The sequence below is a fragment of the Crocodylus porosus genome, unplaced genomic scaffold, assembly GCF_001723895.1.
Source record: "Crocodylus porosus isolate Cpor-Errol unplaced genomic scaffold, CroPor_comp1, whole genome shotgun sequence".
Classification (NCBI taxonomy): domain Eukaryota; kingdom Metazoa; phylum Chordata; order Crocodylia; family Crocodylidae; genus Crocodylus; species Crocodylus porosus.
In genome coordinates this window covers 85012375-85032697 of record NW_017728886.1, presented here as the reverse complement: position 1 = coordinate 85032697, position 20323 = coordinate 85012375, and the positions used below count along the sequence as shown (strand labels likewise).

The window sequence follows — 20323 nt, the reverse complement described above, 5'->3', positions numbered from 1 at the left end:
TTGGTGGCTCATGTTCATCTTGGAGTCAATAATGACTCCAAGATCCTGTTCTGCCTCTGTGCTTTCAAGAAGGGAACTCCCCAGCCTGTATATATGCTATGGATTCCTTCTCCCAAGGTACAGCACCCTGCATTTATCTACATTGAACCCCATCCTATTCTCGTCTGCCCACTTTTATAGTCTGTCTAAATCTAGCTGCAGCCTCTCTCTCCCTTCAAGTGTGCCCACCTCGCCCCACATCTTAGTGTCATCAGCAAACCTGGACAATGTGCTTTCAAGCCCCTCGTCCAAGTCGCTGATGAAGATGTTAAACAGAGTGGGCCTGAGGACTGCGCCCTGGGAGACCCCATGGCTCACATCTCACCAGATTGAGTATGACCTGTCCACCACTACTCTCTGGGTGTGCCCCATCAGCCAGCTTTTTACCCATCCAACTGTGTAGCCATCAATGCCACAGTTGCTTAATTTATTAATGAGAATGGGGTGAGAGACAGTGTTTTAAGATGTCAGATGTCATATTATTGAAAATAACTGCTACTGCAAAAGTTAAAATTATGCTTATTGCTGCACTGCTTATAACTGCAGTTCATCTTTGCCATGAAGTAGTACTGCATCAAGAGTACAAAAGTACTGTGACAACAATCAAATAGTTGTGGTGGCAGATCTCTAGGGTTGCAAACAACTGTATGATTCTGGCAGATGTCTGTCTGTGAAGAACCATTGGACAGAATAGTCCTTTGCTGTTTGCAACTACCTACAGGTTTTGAATGGGTGGCCATAGCATTTGTCATACTAGTAGGGCAAACTGTAGTTTTTTTAGTAGTTGGCTTGCTCCAACATACTGATCATTATAGAAAATAATTGAAGTGTAGTAGTTCTAATGCCAAAGGTAAATTGCAAGACTTCCACATGGAGCTGGAAGCATAGGTTTGGAAAACAGAAAAAAAATATACAACAGACAGCACATAATTTTCAGAAATTTTTCTCATGCTGTTTTTAAATGCTTGTTTGAATAAACTTCTCCCTCTGCTGGAACTGTTTGTCAAACTATAATATTGTATGTCCTTTTGGGACTACAGTAATGATTGTGATATCAGACATTTAATATTGTGAGTTCACTACAGGCTCAAGAAGGAGGTAAGGGATTGCAAACCAAATAATATATCCTAAACCTTGTTCATAGAAGCACAGATGGATTTTGATAGTTCCTAAATTTGGTGCTTGAATAAGGCTATTTTGTGGGAACACTGTGCAAGCTAGGCAATTTGGGGAAGAACTACAAATACTCAAATAACAGGTACCTAACTACCAATTATTCTTTTTTCAATGCTTGCGCAAATGGTGAATTGCCATTTTTGGCATTTGAAAAAGTCCATTAGTATGTATCATTATGGGGCTCTGAAGGTTTGCAGGTTTTTTGAAATGCTGAGGGAATTTGTAGAGTAGAAGAAAGGAAGGAGAGCTTCTCTGGAAACAGTAAAAATTAAAGAAATGGATGTTTAGCAGATCTCTCCACTTTAGAGGAAGCCCCTAAAGAAAACCTAAGAATGACTTCAGCAGTGATTCTTTTGGTGCATACCCATTTCTTGTATAAGAATAAATGGACACAAGTTTCTGTTTTTGTTATTTTGTTTTTTGGGTTTTTTTTTTTTTTTTGAAGTGCAGCATTTCTGACCATGCACAAAGTGTTTTTTTCCCCCTCTTTCATTCAGCCTTGGGCTATCACAGATATAGATATCTGTATCCACCTGCACCATTGTCCCTAAGAATAGAAATGGTTGACTGTTGGTAAGGCATGTACCAAAGGAGCTGAGATATTTTTGGGTCTATCACGATTTCCTGTGTGACCTATACCAAGTCATATAGATCCTCTCTGTTCCCCATACTCCTTATATAATTTGGGGCATATACCAGTTCCTCCTTGAGAAAGGCAAGGTTCTTTAAGTAGATGTGATATCTTTTATTAGACCAACTGAATTACTTTGGCTGGAGGGCTGCTTCATGAGTTTTGGTAAGCTGTCGAGGACAGCATGGGTAGCCCCGCCCCTTGACAGTTGCTTGGCCCCCTGGCCACCATCTTGGACCAGAAGTCCCTCCCCCAGCCCCTGACCTTTGCCACTGGAAGTCCCTCCCCTTGCCCCCAGAAGTACTCCTTTTGGGAGGGGGTGTGACTTTGGAACGGGAAATTACACCTTGTCATATGGTCTGTGTCATAAGACCCACCCACCCAACACCAAAGCTTGCCCCACTCCCCACTTCTGTCCCAGAATCCCCTGCCCTCATCACCTGATCCCTGACATCAGAAGGTCTACCCCTTGACTGGGAAGCACTGCCCCACAACAGGGCCCACCCTCACAGTGCATGGCCTGCTCCTGGGGCCCCAAGAGTTCTGCCTCTAGGCCATGAGGCACAGGCACAACTTATTAGGTAGCAAGAGGCTGTGATGCCTCTCATATCCTGCCCCATCAGTGGGGTTTCAGGGGCATCAAAACTCCCCCAGAACTGAGCCAAACCAACTGAGTCAAGGACTGCACACACAAAATCTTTCAGAACAATTCATTTCAACAAAGTATAGATAAGGTATCATATAGAAAAAATCAAACACGTATGAAAACAGATTTTAATTTTATTTAAAAAAAAAATTGAGGAATGATTAACTTAACTCAACTTAGATGATTAACTTAAAGACAAGCAAAGGAACACAGTGTGAAGAATGAAGCCTCTGATGTGCATTAACCAGAAAGTCAAAGTTGTGGCCAGGCCCATTCCCTCCCAGCAGCACAGGGTTCCCAGCTGCAAGGCAGGGGCTGGGGCCCCACAATGTGGCAGAAACCAGCCCAGCCTGCTCTTCCCTTCAATTTCACCTGGCTCAGCCCCTCCTTTCCTACAGGCCAGCAGAAGTCAGCCCAGCCTCCCTTCTCCTTACTGGGACTGGACATCAGACCCATCCCAGCACACCCCATCCAGCCCTGCATGGCGGCAAAAGCTGGCCAACTCCCCTTTTCCTCTCATCAGTGCTGGCATGACCCAGCCCATGCCAGCCCACCCTGTGCAGCATGGCAGAAGCCGCATGCGGAGAAACAGTGTGTGGCTAAGTCAGCCCAGCTGCCGCTTCCCCTTCCCGGTGCCAGACCGGTCCAGCCTAACTGAGCAGCGTGGTGCGGAGGACGCCCACTCAGCCACTGCTTACCCTTACCGTTACCAGTCCTTATCGTCTCCAGTCCTAAGCAGCAAAGCAGAAGCTGGCTCAAAGCTGGCCCAGGCACCCCTTCCCCTCACTGGTCCTACAGGATCTAGCTCAGCCCCTCCTGCCTCTCTCAAGCAGCAGACCTGGCCTGAGCTAGGGGCAGAGTAAGGCCAGTTGGGTCGGGCTGGGGTCAAGGTTGGTTGTCTTGCAATCAGAATTGAAGCAAACCGCCCAAGGTGCCTGCAGCTACTGGCTTGTGTCACTGGCTGCCACTGGAAGCTTTCAGGCAGGCAGCAACCATTACCTGGGTTTTGAAGTGGCTGGCTCTGCGGGCTGGGCGGAAGTGCCCGGTGGGCTGGATCCCATATTTTGCCTGCTCTTGCCTTAGACCAACATGGCTACAATCAAAAACCCCAGTTCCTCCTTTAGTGAGATACTGTTCATTAATGGCTATTTTAATTAGTTTTTCTAAGGCTGTCTGACAGCCTCAGATATCAGCCACTAGAGCTATGCAAAATGTTCTATTATTAGACTATCCAGCCTGATTTGATTATTTTATTATTGGCTTACAGTCAAAATAACTTATTTTCTCCTTCAAATTACAGCCCTGTCTACACTTGTGTCCTGGCTAAAGAAGAGGATTTTTTTAGAGATTTATTTTGTCAGAGGGGTTATGTTTGTGTGTCCCCCCCCCACTGCCTGGTTCCTGACTTTTGTCTATCCTCTCATCTACAGCAGCTCTGGTTGCAAAAGGATGTTATTTTGACCTTGGCAAGGTTTAAGTCTTAGAAGGGTATACTGCTGCTGAGAAGTGGGAGTGGTGCAGCATGTGGGTCAGAGAGCTGGGTGCCTCTACAAATCTGAGCTGACAAATAGATTTGGATGGGTTTTATTTATTCCTGTCAGATTTTGCTTTCTGAATTAACTGGCAACAGACAGAGTTCTTTTACTACTTGAGCTTTGGAGAAAAATGGGCTAAATACAGGAATTCAACCCTCTCTCCTCCCCTGGCAGAAACTCTCTAAATTTACTTAAAGTGCTATAAGTTAGAGTGCAAGTGAAGTGAACGGACATTTGCAGTTTGGTGTGTGCATCCTGCCCACACCTTGCCCTGGGATACTCCAGTATGCCTCCCAGGAGGTTGTAAGAGTGGCCCCTTTCCCCAGCTCCACAACTGTCAGCAGCTGCTGGGGGGGAAGAGACCCTGAACCCATTCCCATGCAGCCTCCCTTGCCAGGCAGTGGCATGTCATGGGGCTGGGGCTCCTGTGAGGAGAGACCCTGGACCCCTTACCCTGCAGCCCCCCTTAGCTGGGCAGCCATTATGGCTAGCCTTGAGGGCTGCAGGGATAAAGGTCTGGGCTTTTTGATCCCAAAGTCCCCCTGGCCAGGCAGTGGTATGTCATGGGGCTGGAGCTGAGACACTGACCCCAGATCCCTTCTCTCACTCACCCCCCAAGCTAGACATTGCTGTGCCTTGGGGCTGGGGCAACTTCAGGGATATTCCCAGACCTCTTCCCCCATTGGCTACTTAGATGGGCTGTGTCATGCTGTAGGCTGGGGCAGATACAGGGAAAGAGTACACTCTTCCTCCTCCCCCCAGCTGCAGCTTACAGCTGGCTAGAGGGTGGAGGCAGGGCTGAAATCAGAGGCTGTCACTGACTTGGGTCAGTGACAGCTGAGGAAGTGGGGCCAGCTCGGCAAATGAGCTCTGTCCAAGGGTGGAGTGCAGCCCTGTGCAATGCCTCCTGGGAGGGCGGTAATCATGCTCTAAGTTAATCCTCAAAGGGATCTGGCACAGGTGTTTGATAAAGCGCTTTACCAGAAAGCACTTTAGTCTAATACCTCATTCACTTAGACCGCAATCTGCAATTTTAAAGCACTCTAAAGCTGTGAATGTCTGTTAAGTTACGGCTTTAAAGTGCTTTCTGCATGCTTACAGTGCAGTAAGTGTAAGGTCTGTACCTAGCCACGTTCTTCATGAGAAAAATAACTGCAGAGAAAATATGTGTCATCATCTATGCATAGGGGCAGTTGTCATTAACATTAATGATCTCTGTTTTGGAAACATATTCCTCACAGAAGTAGGCTATCGAGCTGTCTGTATGCATTCTTTTATTACATACTCTATTTACTTCAGTAGCAGAAAATAAGGATAAATTAGTGAGTGTAAGGCTAGAAACAGATGGCACCTTTGTCCCAGGACAAGTTGTGCCTGTGTTTGTTCTGGAACAGAAAAATTCCCGGGATTGGTGTGTAGATGCATCTCCCTTCCAATTGGGGTTTAGCTAGTGGTTGAGTGTACTGCTGCTTTTCTGCCATTGATTCAGTGCTGCAATTCTGGGATAACTACTCAGATGTACTTTATGATGTCTGGGACAAACTGTTAACCCTTATTCCATGAACCTTCTTTAGGGTTCATCCTGGGACAAGGGCTATGGACATCTGAATTGACTGCACTGTTTTGTTTTTTATTTTTTGCAGTTTCCACAGTTGTTGCAAGTTACTAATGTACTGATCTCATTAAAAGAATTGATATTAGATTTGATTTGATATTAGCAATATGGATCTTTTTCTATCATGAAATCCAGTAAGTGGAATACTATATCCTTATAGCATGCTATATGCTAGAACTGCTATAGTTAATAGTCAATATTTCAATTACAAATTGTGATTCTTGTGATCTCTTAACTAAGCTGTAAAACTTCTGGGAAGTTTGAAACTTAGTATACATGACAGCTTTCATGTGGGAATAGTGGTGGGGCCAGATGAGTTTCACACCCACAGCTGAAAATATTTCACATTAAATGTTTATTGTTGTGGAAAAATAGTCTTTTCTTAAAACACCTGATGGAAAACTGTTCACATCACATTACAAGTCCTTCCCCTTTTCTTTGCACGCATTTTCAGTCTATTTTTGTTATAAAGATCTAATTACAGCCCACTTATTCTGAGAGAGGGATTTTAATTCAGTTGCCATGCTCTTAGATCTGGCATACTTCATAAATGTAGCTGGTCATATTATTAGAAGAGCTGGATAAAAAATTCCCTTAAAATAGAATTGAAGAAAAAAAAAAAAGTTTCCTAAAAACCTTTTGGAAAAAAGAAGATTTTCTATGTAGCTCAAACCGCAATGCATTTATTTAAGAACACAGCTGTAAATATGTGGCCTGTGCTTGAGCAGTCAAGTTGTGTGTGTAGCTGTTGGTTTTTTTTTTTTTTGCTGCTGATGCCTTGGGACTTGCATAGTACTTCAGTACTGATGGAAGTTTTATACGTGTGAAACCTCTCCCACACACAAGTGGTTCTCTATTGAGAGATAAGTAATATACATTCTGTGTCACGCTTATTGCTATTTTAGGATGTTAAATAACAGTAGAGTGGCATGTAGCTTACATATTTGTTTTCAGTAATCTCAAGTATTTGATATTTCATTCATGCATTGATGTCTCAGCTAGTAATAAATATTATCTTGTTTTCTAAAAATCAATATACTTGTTAAAAATGTCATTCAGGGTTGGTCAACATTTTTCTGCCAAAACTATTTTTCAATGTAAAATTAACTTTTTTTTTTTCAAAGAGTGTGTTCTTTTTGTCAAAAATACTTTTTTGTTGAAAAAGTAGACTTCAAAATCAAACTTTTATTTGGTTTCAAATAACTATATTTTGGTTTGGAAAAGCTGAGGCAGTGCATCTTGGAAGCTGTAGTTCAATTGCCTCATATCTTATTTCTCTTTTCTGAGCCAGCTTGCTGACCAGATAGCATGTCCCATTATGTACCATGACTGTGGATTCCCATGATGCACTTGTGTCTCCTCCGTGGGGCAGATTGTGATGTGTGAAGATGTAGGTTGACCAAAGGGTTAGGCTTGTAGAGCAGAATGGAAACACAAGGGACACAGCTGTATTTTCAAATGGAAAGACTTCTACTTTCAGCCAAAATATTTTTACACTTGAATTTTTGAGGGGAAAAAATTGAAATTTTCGTGGGAAAGAAATCCATTTTTCAACCAACACTTGCTTTCAGATATAGTTCTGGTCTTTAACTTAATCTTAATAATTAAATAGAAACTGATTGGGCATGTCTATGTACAGTGACATTGCTATAGTGCCATGCTTTAGTCCTTCCTTTTGGCGCAGTAACTGCCTGTACTGTGCCATGTGCATGGCGCACAGTTAGATTTCTTAGCTACTTTGCTGTAATGGTGCGCTAAAACAGGGGAGCGCGCTGCTATGGCAAAGTACCAGCTAATCATGTGTAAACTCATGCGATCGCTCCATTGCTGTAGCGCACCATACAGAGATGTAGCGTGCTGCTACATTGACATAGGGCGACAAGTAGATTAACCCATAAGTAATGTTATAGATCTGATACCTAGCTTGTCATTTTTTTGGCTTATGCAAACAATTTTTGGCTTAGACTACAAGTGCATTACCACATACAAGTATGGTGAATTGCAGCTTCAGTAGAATGTAAAAAAAACAACAGAAGAAAGAGCTTTTGCTGACAGTTATTTCTGTTCAATAAACAAATCTTCCATCAAGGAAAGCATTGTAGACTAGGTGATATCTTTCTGTTAGTGTCCTTAGTATCTGTAGACCTAGGCCCAAATGCTAGACCCCGAAAGGCAAAGCGATAACATGCCACCTTTCCTTTCCAGAGTGCATAGAAAACAGAAAATAGTCCTTATTAATTCAATCTCATTCTCTCATTTTATCTGTTTAGGGTCAAAGTCACAGAACTGCCTGTGGAATACCATTATTGGTGGGCTTACGGGTAATCTCAAAGAAAGGCCAAAGCCAACAATCATCAGTGACCCTCGGCCTCCAGAAGAAATCTTAGCAGATGAGTTACCACCAGTGGACAGTCCTGAAGCATTAGTGAAAACATCTTTCAGGTTTGAAGCATACGAGCATGTTTTATTTGTCCTTGTTTGTGCTTTTGTTTAAGTTAAGACAGTTCCACGAGTTGAATCCGAGAAGCTAATATATAGTGGGGGTTCTGCATTGTTGCACCTCTTTGTACTGAACAGGATTGAAGAGGGTCATAAGTAACACTAACAGGACTGTTGAATTTCATTTATTAAATATCAGTAAACTTTTTGAAAGATTAAAAAGCTCGGCAGGTGTGAAAACAGTAGATAATCAATGTAGCTGATCAAGACGGCTTGCTGTCTGAAATTACCAATGAATGGTACTGTCTCATGTGAATCTTTTTTTTCAGTGAAATCCAGCACTGTAAGACCAATAATGTGATTTATTAATGCAGGAAACAACTGAATCTTTTGTCCATTGATCTGATGTCATAGGGACTATGGTATCAATTTATTTTGTAACAGAGGATTCCTGGGAAAGAATTTGTGGGCAGGTGCCTTTTTCCTGTTGTATATTGTGAGATACATACATTGGTGCATTGCCTTTCCATGTATTTATTCATGTGAGTGTATAGTTGTCAGGCAGCTTTTAAGTGTGTTTAATTGATTATATTTTTCTCTAGATGATTGTGGTAAAATAGAAAATATGGACCTGTGTGGTAGATATTTAATAAAAATTTCAAAATATGTGGTTGATCCAGTACCATGCCATGCAAATTCTTCAAGTTACTCTCAATACTTTGTTTTTAAATGGTTCTTTATTGCCATGTACAATGATGAAATGCTGTTGCTTTGGAGACATTTCTTGATGGCAAAACATTCATTTAATTATGTATAACTTCACACTTGATAAAGTTGAATTATTTTCAGGTGCTTATTAAAGACCTTTGCCCAGGTTCTGATATCAAGCATCTTGCATGCCTTTTCTCATATCTCAAAATGTTTCTTACTTTTCCTTCATGTCACTTAACTATTGATGGATTTTTCTGGTGCTGCAATGATGTAGTGAAGCATCATGCTGAATGCTTCAAAACCTAGACCTTTATATTACTATAACTCCATCATGTTTTTAAACAAAGCTGGTATAATTTGTTTTCTGGATTACTTAAAGTTAATTGTCAAACACTTTACCTCCTTCTCCCCACCTCCACACCACCCATAATCACTGTTGTGATTATTAACAGTTCTTAAACTGCAATAACCAAGATCATTTGACTTGAATTGTGCTTTTGGTACAGGTGGGATCATAAATAGAATAATTAGGGGAGTGATGAATAGGAAAAGATAATTCGATACACACACCTGCTTGTATAGTGTGAAGGGTTGAATAAATATCAGAAGTACCTTTGTATTCATCTTTCTCTATAGGAAGTTGTATTGCCTTGTGATCGTGTTTGGACTACTATATAATTAAATACACCAAACAGTTCACATGAAGTAAATTGCATCTGTCTCTACGGAGGAGTGCACTTTATGCAATTATGAGCTCTATCTTGGTGTTTTACTAGCATGATAATGAAAATAAGATAATACATTTTTCTTATTATCTAAAGAAGACAAACATATAATTTTGTATTCTGTTCAAGATGTTGATGATTTTGTATGACCTGATAATAATATAACTATCCCAGGAGTGTTGGGTTTATTCATACATTTTTCTGTTAACTGGAAGATGAGGTTTAGTGTTAAATGTGCCCAGGAATGTGAATTGTGGTTGCTCTAAACAAGTTTATAATATTAAACAATAGCTCGATTTGAAGTCCATGACAGATGGACAGGATTTCAGCCATGAAATTTTAATAGATGAACAGGAAACTTTAAATATTGCCCTACTGTACTCAGGAAAACAGCAGACATTGAGAGAATGGTTTTATTATATTTATTTGCTTTCCATTGACTTAAATACTACACTTCTATGAGATGATAATTGCTAGGGCGTATCTCTCTGTCAGGATGAATATACTGATACAATGAAAACCAAGTGATGAGAGGATATATGTCTATTCTATACAAATAACAGTGATGTCATAGAGTGGGAATAATGGGAGCTTTAATACAGGTAATGTAGTTTTCAAATATTTAGCATTAGTGTTTTTAACAATACTATTGCACTTTTACTGAAGTATGTTGCTTTTATAATCTTATCTGTTCAGTAATAATGAAGCTGGAATTAATTTTGCAAATTTAATCCAATTCTGCAAGGGCCTCAACTTTTATCGGGAGACAACTGCACCATTGTCAAATGGGTCTGGATTAATTTAGGTTTTTCTTTGTGTTGTCAAACTGATATCACCTCATTTTACTATTTGTTTTGGCTCATTTCGCCAGTGTATCTAGAGACTGATGAGCAGTTGACTACTCTCTTGTTTACTAGAAATCAAGGGTGGAATTTTCTTGTGAGCCTTAATAGCAGTTTTCTGGGTGCGCAAGTGACTTTTTTGACACTTAAGCACATTTTGTGATTCTATTTACTCCGTTACCTATGTAAATAATGACATTATACCTGAACAAAACCCATAGCTAGTGGGTGAGGAGGAAGAAGAAAGCAGCTCCACAATGTTATAGTCCCAATGTTTTAACCTGTTAGGCATTACTCAGTCCCCCATCAAGCCTGAGCAGGCAAAAGGGTGGGGAGGAGTTGGGTCAGGAGGAAGGTAAGAAGCTAGAGGTTGTGTGGCTCAGTGAGATGCTTGTTGCTTTGGAAAGGAGTAGCTCGTGGCTTCCAGATTGGACCTTTGTTCCCAAAGAAGTAGAAACTTTCCCCCTACATTGCACTCTAGCCAATGCATTTTATCCAATGACTATTAAATGTCAGGCACAGTGCCTTAGCTTGAAGTGGCAGGCCAGAGAAAGCTCTGGGTAATACTTAACCTGTGATAATAGTTTCAAACCCTCTTCTAGGTGGGGGAGGCTTGGGTCTTGGGTCTTCTACTTTTATGGGTGAGTGGCCTAACCACTCAGCTGCTGGTGCTAAAACATGGGAAATCCTCATCTTCATCCCGTGACTTATTGCAGCACACACTCATACATAGCTGGGCCCTGTACCTGCTAGGCCAGTGAGATTCTTACTAAGAATGCACACCATGTTAATGCATCTACACTGGATGAGTATGAGTAATAGATTGCAAACTGTGTACATGCCCAAAATGCTCCTTATGAGGCTGGTCCAGTTTCACTGAGGTGCACAGGGGGTAGTAGAATTCTACTCCGAGTGGTAGGCCTTAGGAAGAGAACTTTGTATTTCTTTTCTTGCTCTCTAGGACTCAGGGCAGACATTCAGTGGCATTAGGGGAAGATTAGATCACATTCAAAATGGCCACCCAATCTAACTTAGTTCACCCTTGTGCAAACTTTACACTCAGACTCAGTCATCGGAAATTGATCTAAACCTGTAACTATACAGAAGTTCTGCGCACACAGACCAATCTAAATATTGTAGAACCTGGTTTAAGATAGACTTGGATCGATGTAGTCTCAGACTTATTCAATCTAGGTTAGACCCAGGCATAGAACTTTAGTACAGTTACCTGTGCAGCCTTGGGGCTGGGAAACTCTAGCTGCCAGCGCTAGTCCCAGGGCTGCACTTTTCACACACCCCTGTCCAGCACCAGGTTATTTTTAGCTCCCTGGACCCTCATCCTGCCTGTCATGGACCAGCCAGCCTCCTCTCCATCTCCTCCATCCCACATGCTGTTCCACATGCTGCTGCTTTTATCAGCATTTATGGCTGTCAGGAGCTGAGCAATTAAGTATCAGTGAGGAGGGGGGTGGGAGGGATATAAGTTTACCAGGGAGTGGTTGGGGGGCTAAAAGTAGCCCCTGGTCCCCCCCATGGACCCCATGGACCCCCCTAATTCTGTTAGAACCTCCTGGACCCAGCAACCCCCCACCAGTCACTCTTTACCTCTACTCCCCTGTAGATCCCACCTGCCCTCCCCTCCCTAACAGATGCCTCCTGCATCCGTGATTCCACCAATTGCACCCCCAGACAATGCTTGCCCCCCAATCCCCAGATCCTTCCCTTGTGGACCTTGCCTGCTTCCCTGATCCCCCTATGGACCCCCAGTCCCTACCCTGAACCTGCTTGGGTCTTCCCCCCCCCGCCAGTTCCCCAACTCTCCCACTAGTCCTCCCCATCCTGACTTACTTTAGATTGGATGGCCATTTTGAACACAATCTAACTTCTCCCCAACTCCCCCCTCCAGTGTCTGCATTTAGCCTAGGAGAGTAAATGTTTTTAAAGTTGTTCAGTCCAGAATTTCTTAACTAAAAGGCTGGTTGCTGTGTCACAGCTGAGAATATCTAATTACTGTCAGGAGGTCAAGTCTCATCAGTATTAATGATGGGATTCCTCTAAAGTTCAACAGGAGCAGAATCAGGCCTTTAATTGACTGTCACTGTTACAAATAATATATATGACTCATCATAGAATCATAGAAAATTAAGGCTGGAAGGGACCTCTCAAAGTCATCTAGTCCAACTCCCTACTCAAACCAGGACCAGTCCCAGTTAGATCATCCCAGCCAAAGCTTTGTCTAGCTGGGTCTTAAAAACCTCCAAGTGTCAGTGTCAGTGGGGAGAGTGCAGGAAGTGGCAATCGTCTACATTTCCTGTATAAGAAAAAAAAAGGAGTCTCCTGTGTCAAATGAGTTATATTTTCATTGTAATTGCATCTACTTGTTACATACTATCAGCATACAGCAGCATGAAATTCCACTTAGAGAGCTGATACTTGACCCTGTTTTCTAGTGCACAATGTAGATTGCTATGTAGCTTGAAAATTAGCAAAAGCTAGACAATGTGATTTTGCTTGATGTTTGCCCCTGAACTTGAAACACATGTATGCACAATAAGGGAACAGGGGTATTTTGATCATTTTGTGTTTCTTTTTTATTTTTATTTTTTACAGTTTGGGTCCAACTCCAGACTAAAATAAAAATGACTGCAATAAAATCATTCAAAAGCAGTCAAAATCTTATCTTTTATTGGATCAACTGCATAGTTGGGACTGAGTTAGCTATCACCCAAGGAAATCCTTTCCTCCTGCAATAAAACAGTAACTAAAGTAGGCTATCTTTGAATGTTTATCAAATGCTTCTTGTTCCTTTGAATATCAAAATTCTCTGCTTTTTCACAATGCATTTATGAAAAGCAGCAGAAGTAAGCTTAGGAAAGAGTGAAAATACTACGGGTGTGCAAAGCTTCAGTCACTGATTTGATTCGGCAGAGATTTGGCCCAAGTCAGCAGCCGACTCCAAATCCAAATTGAACTAGAGACCCTTTAATCTCTCTGAATGGAATTGTAATCCTCCAAATTGATTGGGAGAGATTCGATGATTTGGACATAGACACAGCTTTATATGTTTTTTCTACATACCTCAAGGTACCAGGTGGCTCATGAACCAGAGTGCTGAGGGAATTATCAGAGGTCATTGCAGGACCCCTGGCTTGGCTTTACAAACACTCGTGGTGCTCTGGTGTAGTGCCACAGGACTGGAAAAGGGCCAATGTGGTTCCAATTTTCAAAAAAGGGAGGAAGGGGGACCCAGGAAACTATAGGCCAGTTAGTCTTACCTCAATCCTGGGTAAGCTTTTTGAGAGAATTAGCTTGGTGCATGTCTGCGAGGGGCCAGCAGGGGCGATTATGCTTAGGTGCAACTGGCATGGGTTCGTTAGAGGCAGGTCCTGTCAGACCAACTTGGTGGCCTTCTACGACCAGGTTACAAAATCCTTAGATGCAGGGGTAGCAGCGGACATAGTCTTCGTGGACTTTAGGAAGGCCTTCAACACTGTCTCTCACCCCATTCTCATTAAAAAACTAGGGGACTGTGGCTTCAACACCTACACAGTCAAATGGGTCACTAACTGGCTGGAGGGCTGCACCCAGAAAGTGGTGGTGGATGGGTCTTATTCAACCTGGAGGGATGTAGGCAGTGGGGTTCCTTAGGGCTCAGTCCTTGGGCCTGCACTGTTCAACATCTTCATCAATGACTTGGAGGAGGGGGTAAAAAACACCCTGTTCAAATTCATAGATGACACTAAGTTGTGGGGAAAAGTGGGAACACTAGAAGGGAGGAATACAGGTGTGGGTAGATGAGAACAGGATGGGTTTCAACACTGACGAGTGCAAGGTGCTGCGCCTGGGGAGGAGGAACCAGCAGCAGACCTGCACACTGGGGAAATCTCTTCTTGCCAGAACAGATGCAGAAAAGGATCTTGGAGTCATCATTGATGCCAAGATGAACATGGGCCAGCAGTGTGGGGATGCGGTCAGGAAGCCAACTGTACCTAGTCATGCATCCACAGATGCATCTTGAGGAGGTCCAAGGAGGTGATCCTCCCCCTCTATGTGACACTGGTCAGGCCGCAGTTGGAGTACTGCATCCAGTTTTGGGCACTGCACTTCAGGAGGGATGTGGACAGCATAGAGAGGGTCCAGAGGAGGGTCACTTGCATGATTAGGGGGCAGCAGGGCAGGCCCTATGAAGAGAGGCTATGGGACCTGAACACGTTCAGCCTCCACAAGAGAAGGCTGAGGGGGGATCTAGTGGCTGTTTACAAACTAGCCAGCAGGCACTGGGGGAGTCCCTGTTCCCCCAAGCACTACCAGGAGTGACTAGAAATAATGGCCACAAGCTGGCAAAGGGTAGATTCAGACTAGACATCAGGAGGTGCTACTTCACTGTCAGGGCGGCTAGGATCTGGAACCAACTTCCAAGAGAAGTGGTGCTGGCTCCTACCCTGGTGGTCTTTAAGAGGAGGCTAGATGAACACCTTGCTGGGGTCATTTGACCCCAGTACTCTTTCCTGCCAGGGCAGGGGGTTGGACTTGATGATCTGCTAAGGTCCCTTCCAACCCTACCAGCTATGAATGCTGAGATGGTGGGACGGATGGAGCATCCCACAGGAGCGTGGGGGGAGCATCCCCCATGTGCTTGGTGGTGGACCCAGAAGTGGACCAGAAGCACTTCTGGTCCACTTCCACATCTGCAGCAGAGTGCATGGGGGACCCCCCACTCCCCAGCTTGGCAACTGGTGCCTCATTGGTCTGGGGGGCACTTAGGGTCCCCCCACGGTCGATCGCCAAGCTGGGAGGGCTCCCCTGTGAGCTTGGCGACAGACCCAGAAGTGGGTCAGAAGTACTTCCAGTTCACTTTTGTGTCCACTACCAAGCATGCAGGGAGCCACCCCACACTCCTGTGGGATGCTCCATGCACCCCAGCATCTCAGTGTTCATGAACTATATCTGGTACCTCGAGGTATATAGAAAAAACATATAAAGCTGTGTCTATGGCTGAATCACTGATTCTCTGAATCCGAATCTGAAGACATGATTCTGATTCAGCTGAATTGAATCGGGATAGTGATCCAAATCAGCGAATCGAATCACTGTCCCCCATATCGAGCTGAATCCGAATCAAATTCAGCCCACTTCGCACACTCCTAGTAAATACAGCTAAATAATTTCATGAGCATAGAAATAAATATTTTGAAAAAGGTCAATATATGGTTGATACTCTATTGTGCTATTAAGTGTATGCATCTTTGATGACCTGGAAAAATGGCATGGCAAGTTATATTACTACAATCTTACAGTAGCATAACTAGGGGCAGGCAACCAGGGCATTAGCCCTGAACTTGAACTTAGAAGAATAGCAGCTACCACTGTTAGCGGCCCAGCGGCTACTGCTGCTCAGGGTACAGAACTTGTTTGTTATTGCTCTGCAACCTTAGTATATCTTAATATATTCACATAAACCCATTTTGCAACCTGTTCCCCCTTGTGTAGTACACTATTTGGAGAATTCCAGTAGCTGATTGGAATTCCAGTAGTTGGGCCAACCTAGATGAACTAACTGTGTAAATGATAAGAATTGGTTTCTGGCAATTCTCACTGGCAATTTAAATGTTTTGTAATGTAGCTCGTGATTCACAACATAGTTTAGCATTCTGTTGTGCTCATACTTTGGTAACCCCACAGGGGAGCTATAAGTACAACAGAATTAACGCAGTCTCTACCAAGACTAGATCCTCCACTAGAGGGTGTAAAGAAACTACAGATAACAGCTCTGAATTTTCCTTTGTAAAGTGGCATAAAAGTATGTGGGACTGTTTTATGTCCACGAATATAGAAGAGCCTGCTGTTTGAGTTTCCAGAGTACTGTCTGTATTGAACCAATTCAGCACTACATTGCTGCCTCATAAGCATATTTGCAATGCCAACTATATTAGGATTTTTCTTATATTGTGATAAGGGATTGCCGCCTTGATTATTTATATATATATTTAATTGCTCACTGTTTTTTTTAATACAAAAGCTAGTGAAAGATGAGTGGCAGCCTGTTTTTACTTTTGTTATCTAACTGAAAATATACTGCATATGGATAACGAGTGTGAAAGGCACATTCTCAATGTTTTAATATATATTAAAAAGTGACCCGTTACACCATACTTTTAAGTGTCCATTAATGTCCTTAAAATCTATCACAAAAGGCATCTCTCAACTCTGACTTTATTAGCAATTGAATTACTTCTGTTAAATCTGTTCTACATAAACATGGTTCTGTTAATTGCTGATGTTCATGTTGATGAATCAAGAAGGAAACAATTTTATTCATTAAGGAAATGGTCCCAGATCATTCAACTCTCTTCTCTCCTATTTCAGTTTTGCCTCCTTCTTAGGTGTACATTGTGCATGTTAAGAGATATGTATTGACTCTTTTGTGGGTTGAGATTTATGACTCAGAGTGGGCATGATCAGAGGAGAGGCTTTACAGTAATTATTGTTCAAAGCTCTTTTAGCTCTTCACATGCCCACACGTGTCCAGGAGGAGGGTAGTTTTTTCATTTGAAAAAGTGCCTGCCTCTGAAATGAAAGTCTTGTTATTCCTGAGGTTGTTACATTATTGATGACAATTAAAGCTCAGTATTTTTGTCACTATAAATATAATACATGTCAAAAGATCAGTGTTGATAAATTCAGTTGGGATGGGTGTTCTGTAGCAGGTTCTCTTTCCCAAAGTTTTTCAAATAAGCCCACTTCTAAAATTGAAACAGTAGTTCTAGTTATTTCTTGGATAAAGCCAAGGTCCTTAGGCCTTATGCAAGCCTAGGGACCAATTGGTTAGTTTGGTTGTCATGCCAGTTTCTGTAGTCATTGGGACGAAGGAGTGATGTGACCAGCACCATGTCCAGCCACCATTTGACTCGCCACCTTCAATGACAAGGTATCTGTTTGCACCTGGGTTGATTGGATTGACTGGTTTTCCTTTTTCTTTCCTCCCATTATAATACAGCAGTACTTTTCTTACCAAGCAAGCAAGGCAGTGTTGCTTAGTGGATAGAACCATGGATTGAATCTTGGGAGACCTTGTGTCTGTGCCCAGCTTTGTCACTGTCTTGCTGTGTGACCTTGGCAAGTTGCTTCACTTTTCTGTGTTTCAGTTGCCCCATCTGTGAAGAGGAGGAAAACAAGGGAGGGGGTGGAAGAGGGAGATGATTAATATACTTATCTCTTTTTATAAAGCACTTTGAGATCTACTTATGAAAAGTGCTATAGGAAGTTATTTTAATTCCTCCTAAAAATTAAGACTATTATAGCATTCACTTACAGGAATGTACAGGTGGGTGGGAAACTGTTTTCTCATCCTTTGAAAATGTTTGAGATTTAAAAAATTTTCCTGTTCTGTGTCAGGATGAAATCAAGACCCTTTAAAAGTTTTTTGATTACAAATGTCAGGCATTGCTAGCCCCATCTGGCCAAATTCACATGTGATGTGGAAAATCTGGGTTCAAGTCCCTGCTTTGAGACAGGCATGTTATTGATTTGGACTTGGACTACCTCATCCCATGTCAGTGCCTTAACTACTTGGCAGCTGGAAACATTGGGGTCTTGCTTTCCCCCACACACCTCATTTTTTACTTGGAATTTCCTGAAGAAACTACTAGATCTTTCTCACAAAAACTGTGGTTTTGGTGAGTCAACATGTGACAGAAAAGCATTTTGTCCAAAAAATCCTGACCAGACCTACTAATGGGCATAACAGCAAGGCTTATTTAAGTCATACCAATACATCTGACCGACATAACTTGGTAATATCTGTATTGCAGTCAGTATAATCATAATCAACTAACTTCTTGCAATTCCTAGAAGCTGTTTTATATAATGGGATACTCATTTAGAAAGCTATCATGCCATCAATCTGAGCATACAACTCCCACTGATGTCAAAGCCACTGTATATATCAGTAGTTTGCAGTTGCTCACCGAAACTTTTATTTCAGTTTCAGTTGGAATTAGCATGCACTCCTTGAATTCTGGATTTGAATCAGTTTAGGGTACTCAACCCCCAGCCTGTGAGTTAGATCCAGCCTGCAGAGCTGTCATTTGACCTTTGAGGCTCCCAGGGGTTAAAAAAATTGGCAGTAGGGGAGTGGCAGTAGTTTTAATTGCTGATTCCTTCTGCTGAATTTCCAGACCTGTAGAGAGCCTCGTAGGCTTGATAATATGGCCATGTGTGTGGGATCATGTCAATGTGTGGCCCCATCTGAGTATGTAGGGATGGACCAGTGCATGTTGACTGCACATGGGATCTGGCCCATGGACTGGCCCTATACCATTTATTTGGCCAATAGAGCCAAAAGGCTGGGTACCACTGATTTAGATTCTCACACTGAAATGGCTAAAACAGCCATGCTTTACTTTAGTCTCCATCTAAAAATTGTAAGTTGAAATGTGAGTCCTGTTCTAAACTTGATTGTCACTGTTCTTCTTTCTTTGGAAAAGAAAAATTGCTACCTCTTTTTCGTCTCAAGAAATCATGCTTTAGTATGAAAGACGGTCCTGAGAATGCAAGCTTTGCAAAGGTTATTTAGATCTTATGTAGGGTATAGCTCATCTATAATCTACTTTGAGGAAACTTTGGTTTTAATTGTCCCTCATATGTAAGAAAATAAGAATTTACAATAGCAACCTGCTAGAGCAGTTGTAGCTTTAACTTTAGGAATAAAGAGTTGTCTCTTATATGCAGGCTACTAGAAAAATATCTGTGTTAAAATTGGAAGGTACCATGGCTTATTGCCCTTCTTACTAAAAGACTAAATTTGTGCAGCTGAGATTTCACAGATAAATGCAACTGTACATTTTCTTTTTCTTCAGCACTTTCAAATGCAAGGCTAACTTCTATCATGTAACTGCGTCACCAGTATCTACAACCTGAATCCAAAAGGTTTTTTTCATGCTATCCAGCTCTTTTTACCAATTATAACTCAGTGTGCTCTAATTACCCACACTGTTATTTGTAATAAAGTAATATTCAAACCCAGTCTAAAGATGAAAAATTGAGAATATTGAATTCTTATTACTGCATGTCCTTTTGAGGTTTTATTAATTTCCTGGATTATTTTAAGGCTGACAGTAACATAATTTTGAAAACTGCCAGCAACACCTTAGTGAAATGATTTATAGAAAAATGTTACTATAAAGCCAGTAGGCCAGATTTTCAAGTGGTGTAAATTGGCATAAAGTGAATAGACTTCAGCGGAGCTACTCTGATTTGTGGCAGCTAAAAATATGGGCTGAGATTAAAAAAAAAAAACCCAAAAGCTGCTGCACTGAAATTTGTATATTCTCAACAAGGATGAGAAGTTTAATAAATATGCACCATGTATTTGGGTTTTGTTTTTTACTGCATCTTTAGCAATGCTGGTGAGTGCAATATTAATTCAGATGTTTAAATCCAGATGCTTCAAGTTTTTGTGTGAGGAATGCCCACTGCTGGAATAAAGGCTCTAAGTATGGAGGGCTTGCAAAATTGCTTTGGAATTCCTATGGACTTCAGTTGCTTGTAACTTTTTTCACTAAACTAATGTTGATCAGAATATAGTTACAGAGCAGACTTAAAAAGTGCACTTCCCTTTTTAGGTTGCTGAGAAACATTGCACTGTAATGCCAAGGTGTTTTGTGTGGCACAGAGTTTACAGTTATGGTAATTTCCGTAGTCCCCTGCAGAGAGTTGAACTTATTAACATCCTTTACTATATTAATAGATTGCATAGATTTGACAGATATTAGGGGCTGGAAGGTACCTCAAGAGATCATCGGGTCTAGCCCCCCAGCCATAGGCGGGAAGTCAACTGGGATCAAATGACCCCAGCAAGAAATATATCCACCTATTTTTTGAAGGAGACCAGAGTAGGTGCTTGCATTACCTCTGGGGTGAGTTTGTTTCAGACCCTGGACCAATGCACCGTAAAGAACATTTT

At 42.1% G+C, this 20323-nt stretch overlaps 1 protein-coding gene across 3 annotated transcripts in view; it reads left to right on the top strand.

Annotated features, from left to right (window-relative positions):
• PDE1C (phosphodiesterase 1C) overlaps positions 1 to 20323 on the top strand; it is a 479499-nt gene that overhangs the window by 70411 nt on the left and 388765 nt on the right. For all 3 annotated transcript variants that reach the window (XM_019538223.1, XM_019538255.1, XM_019538237.1), the window contains exon 3: positions 7913 to 8084. In XM_019538223.1, coding sequence (XP_019393768.1) covers positions 7913 to 8084 — 172 coding nt within the window. The remainder of the gene's footprint in view (positions 1 to 7912; positions 8085 to 20323) is intronic.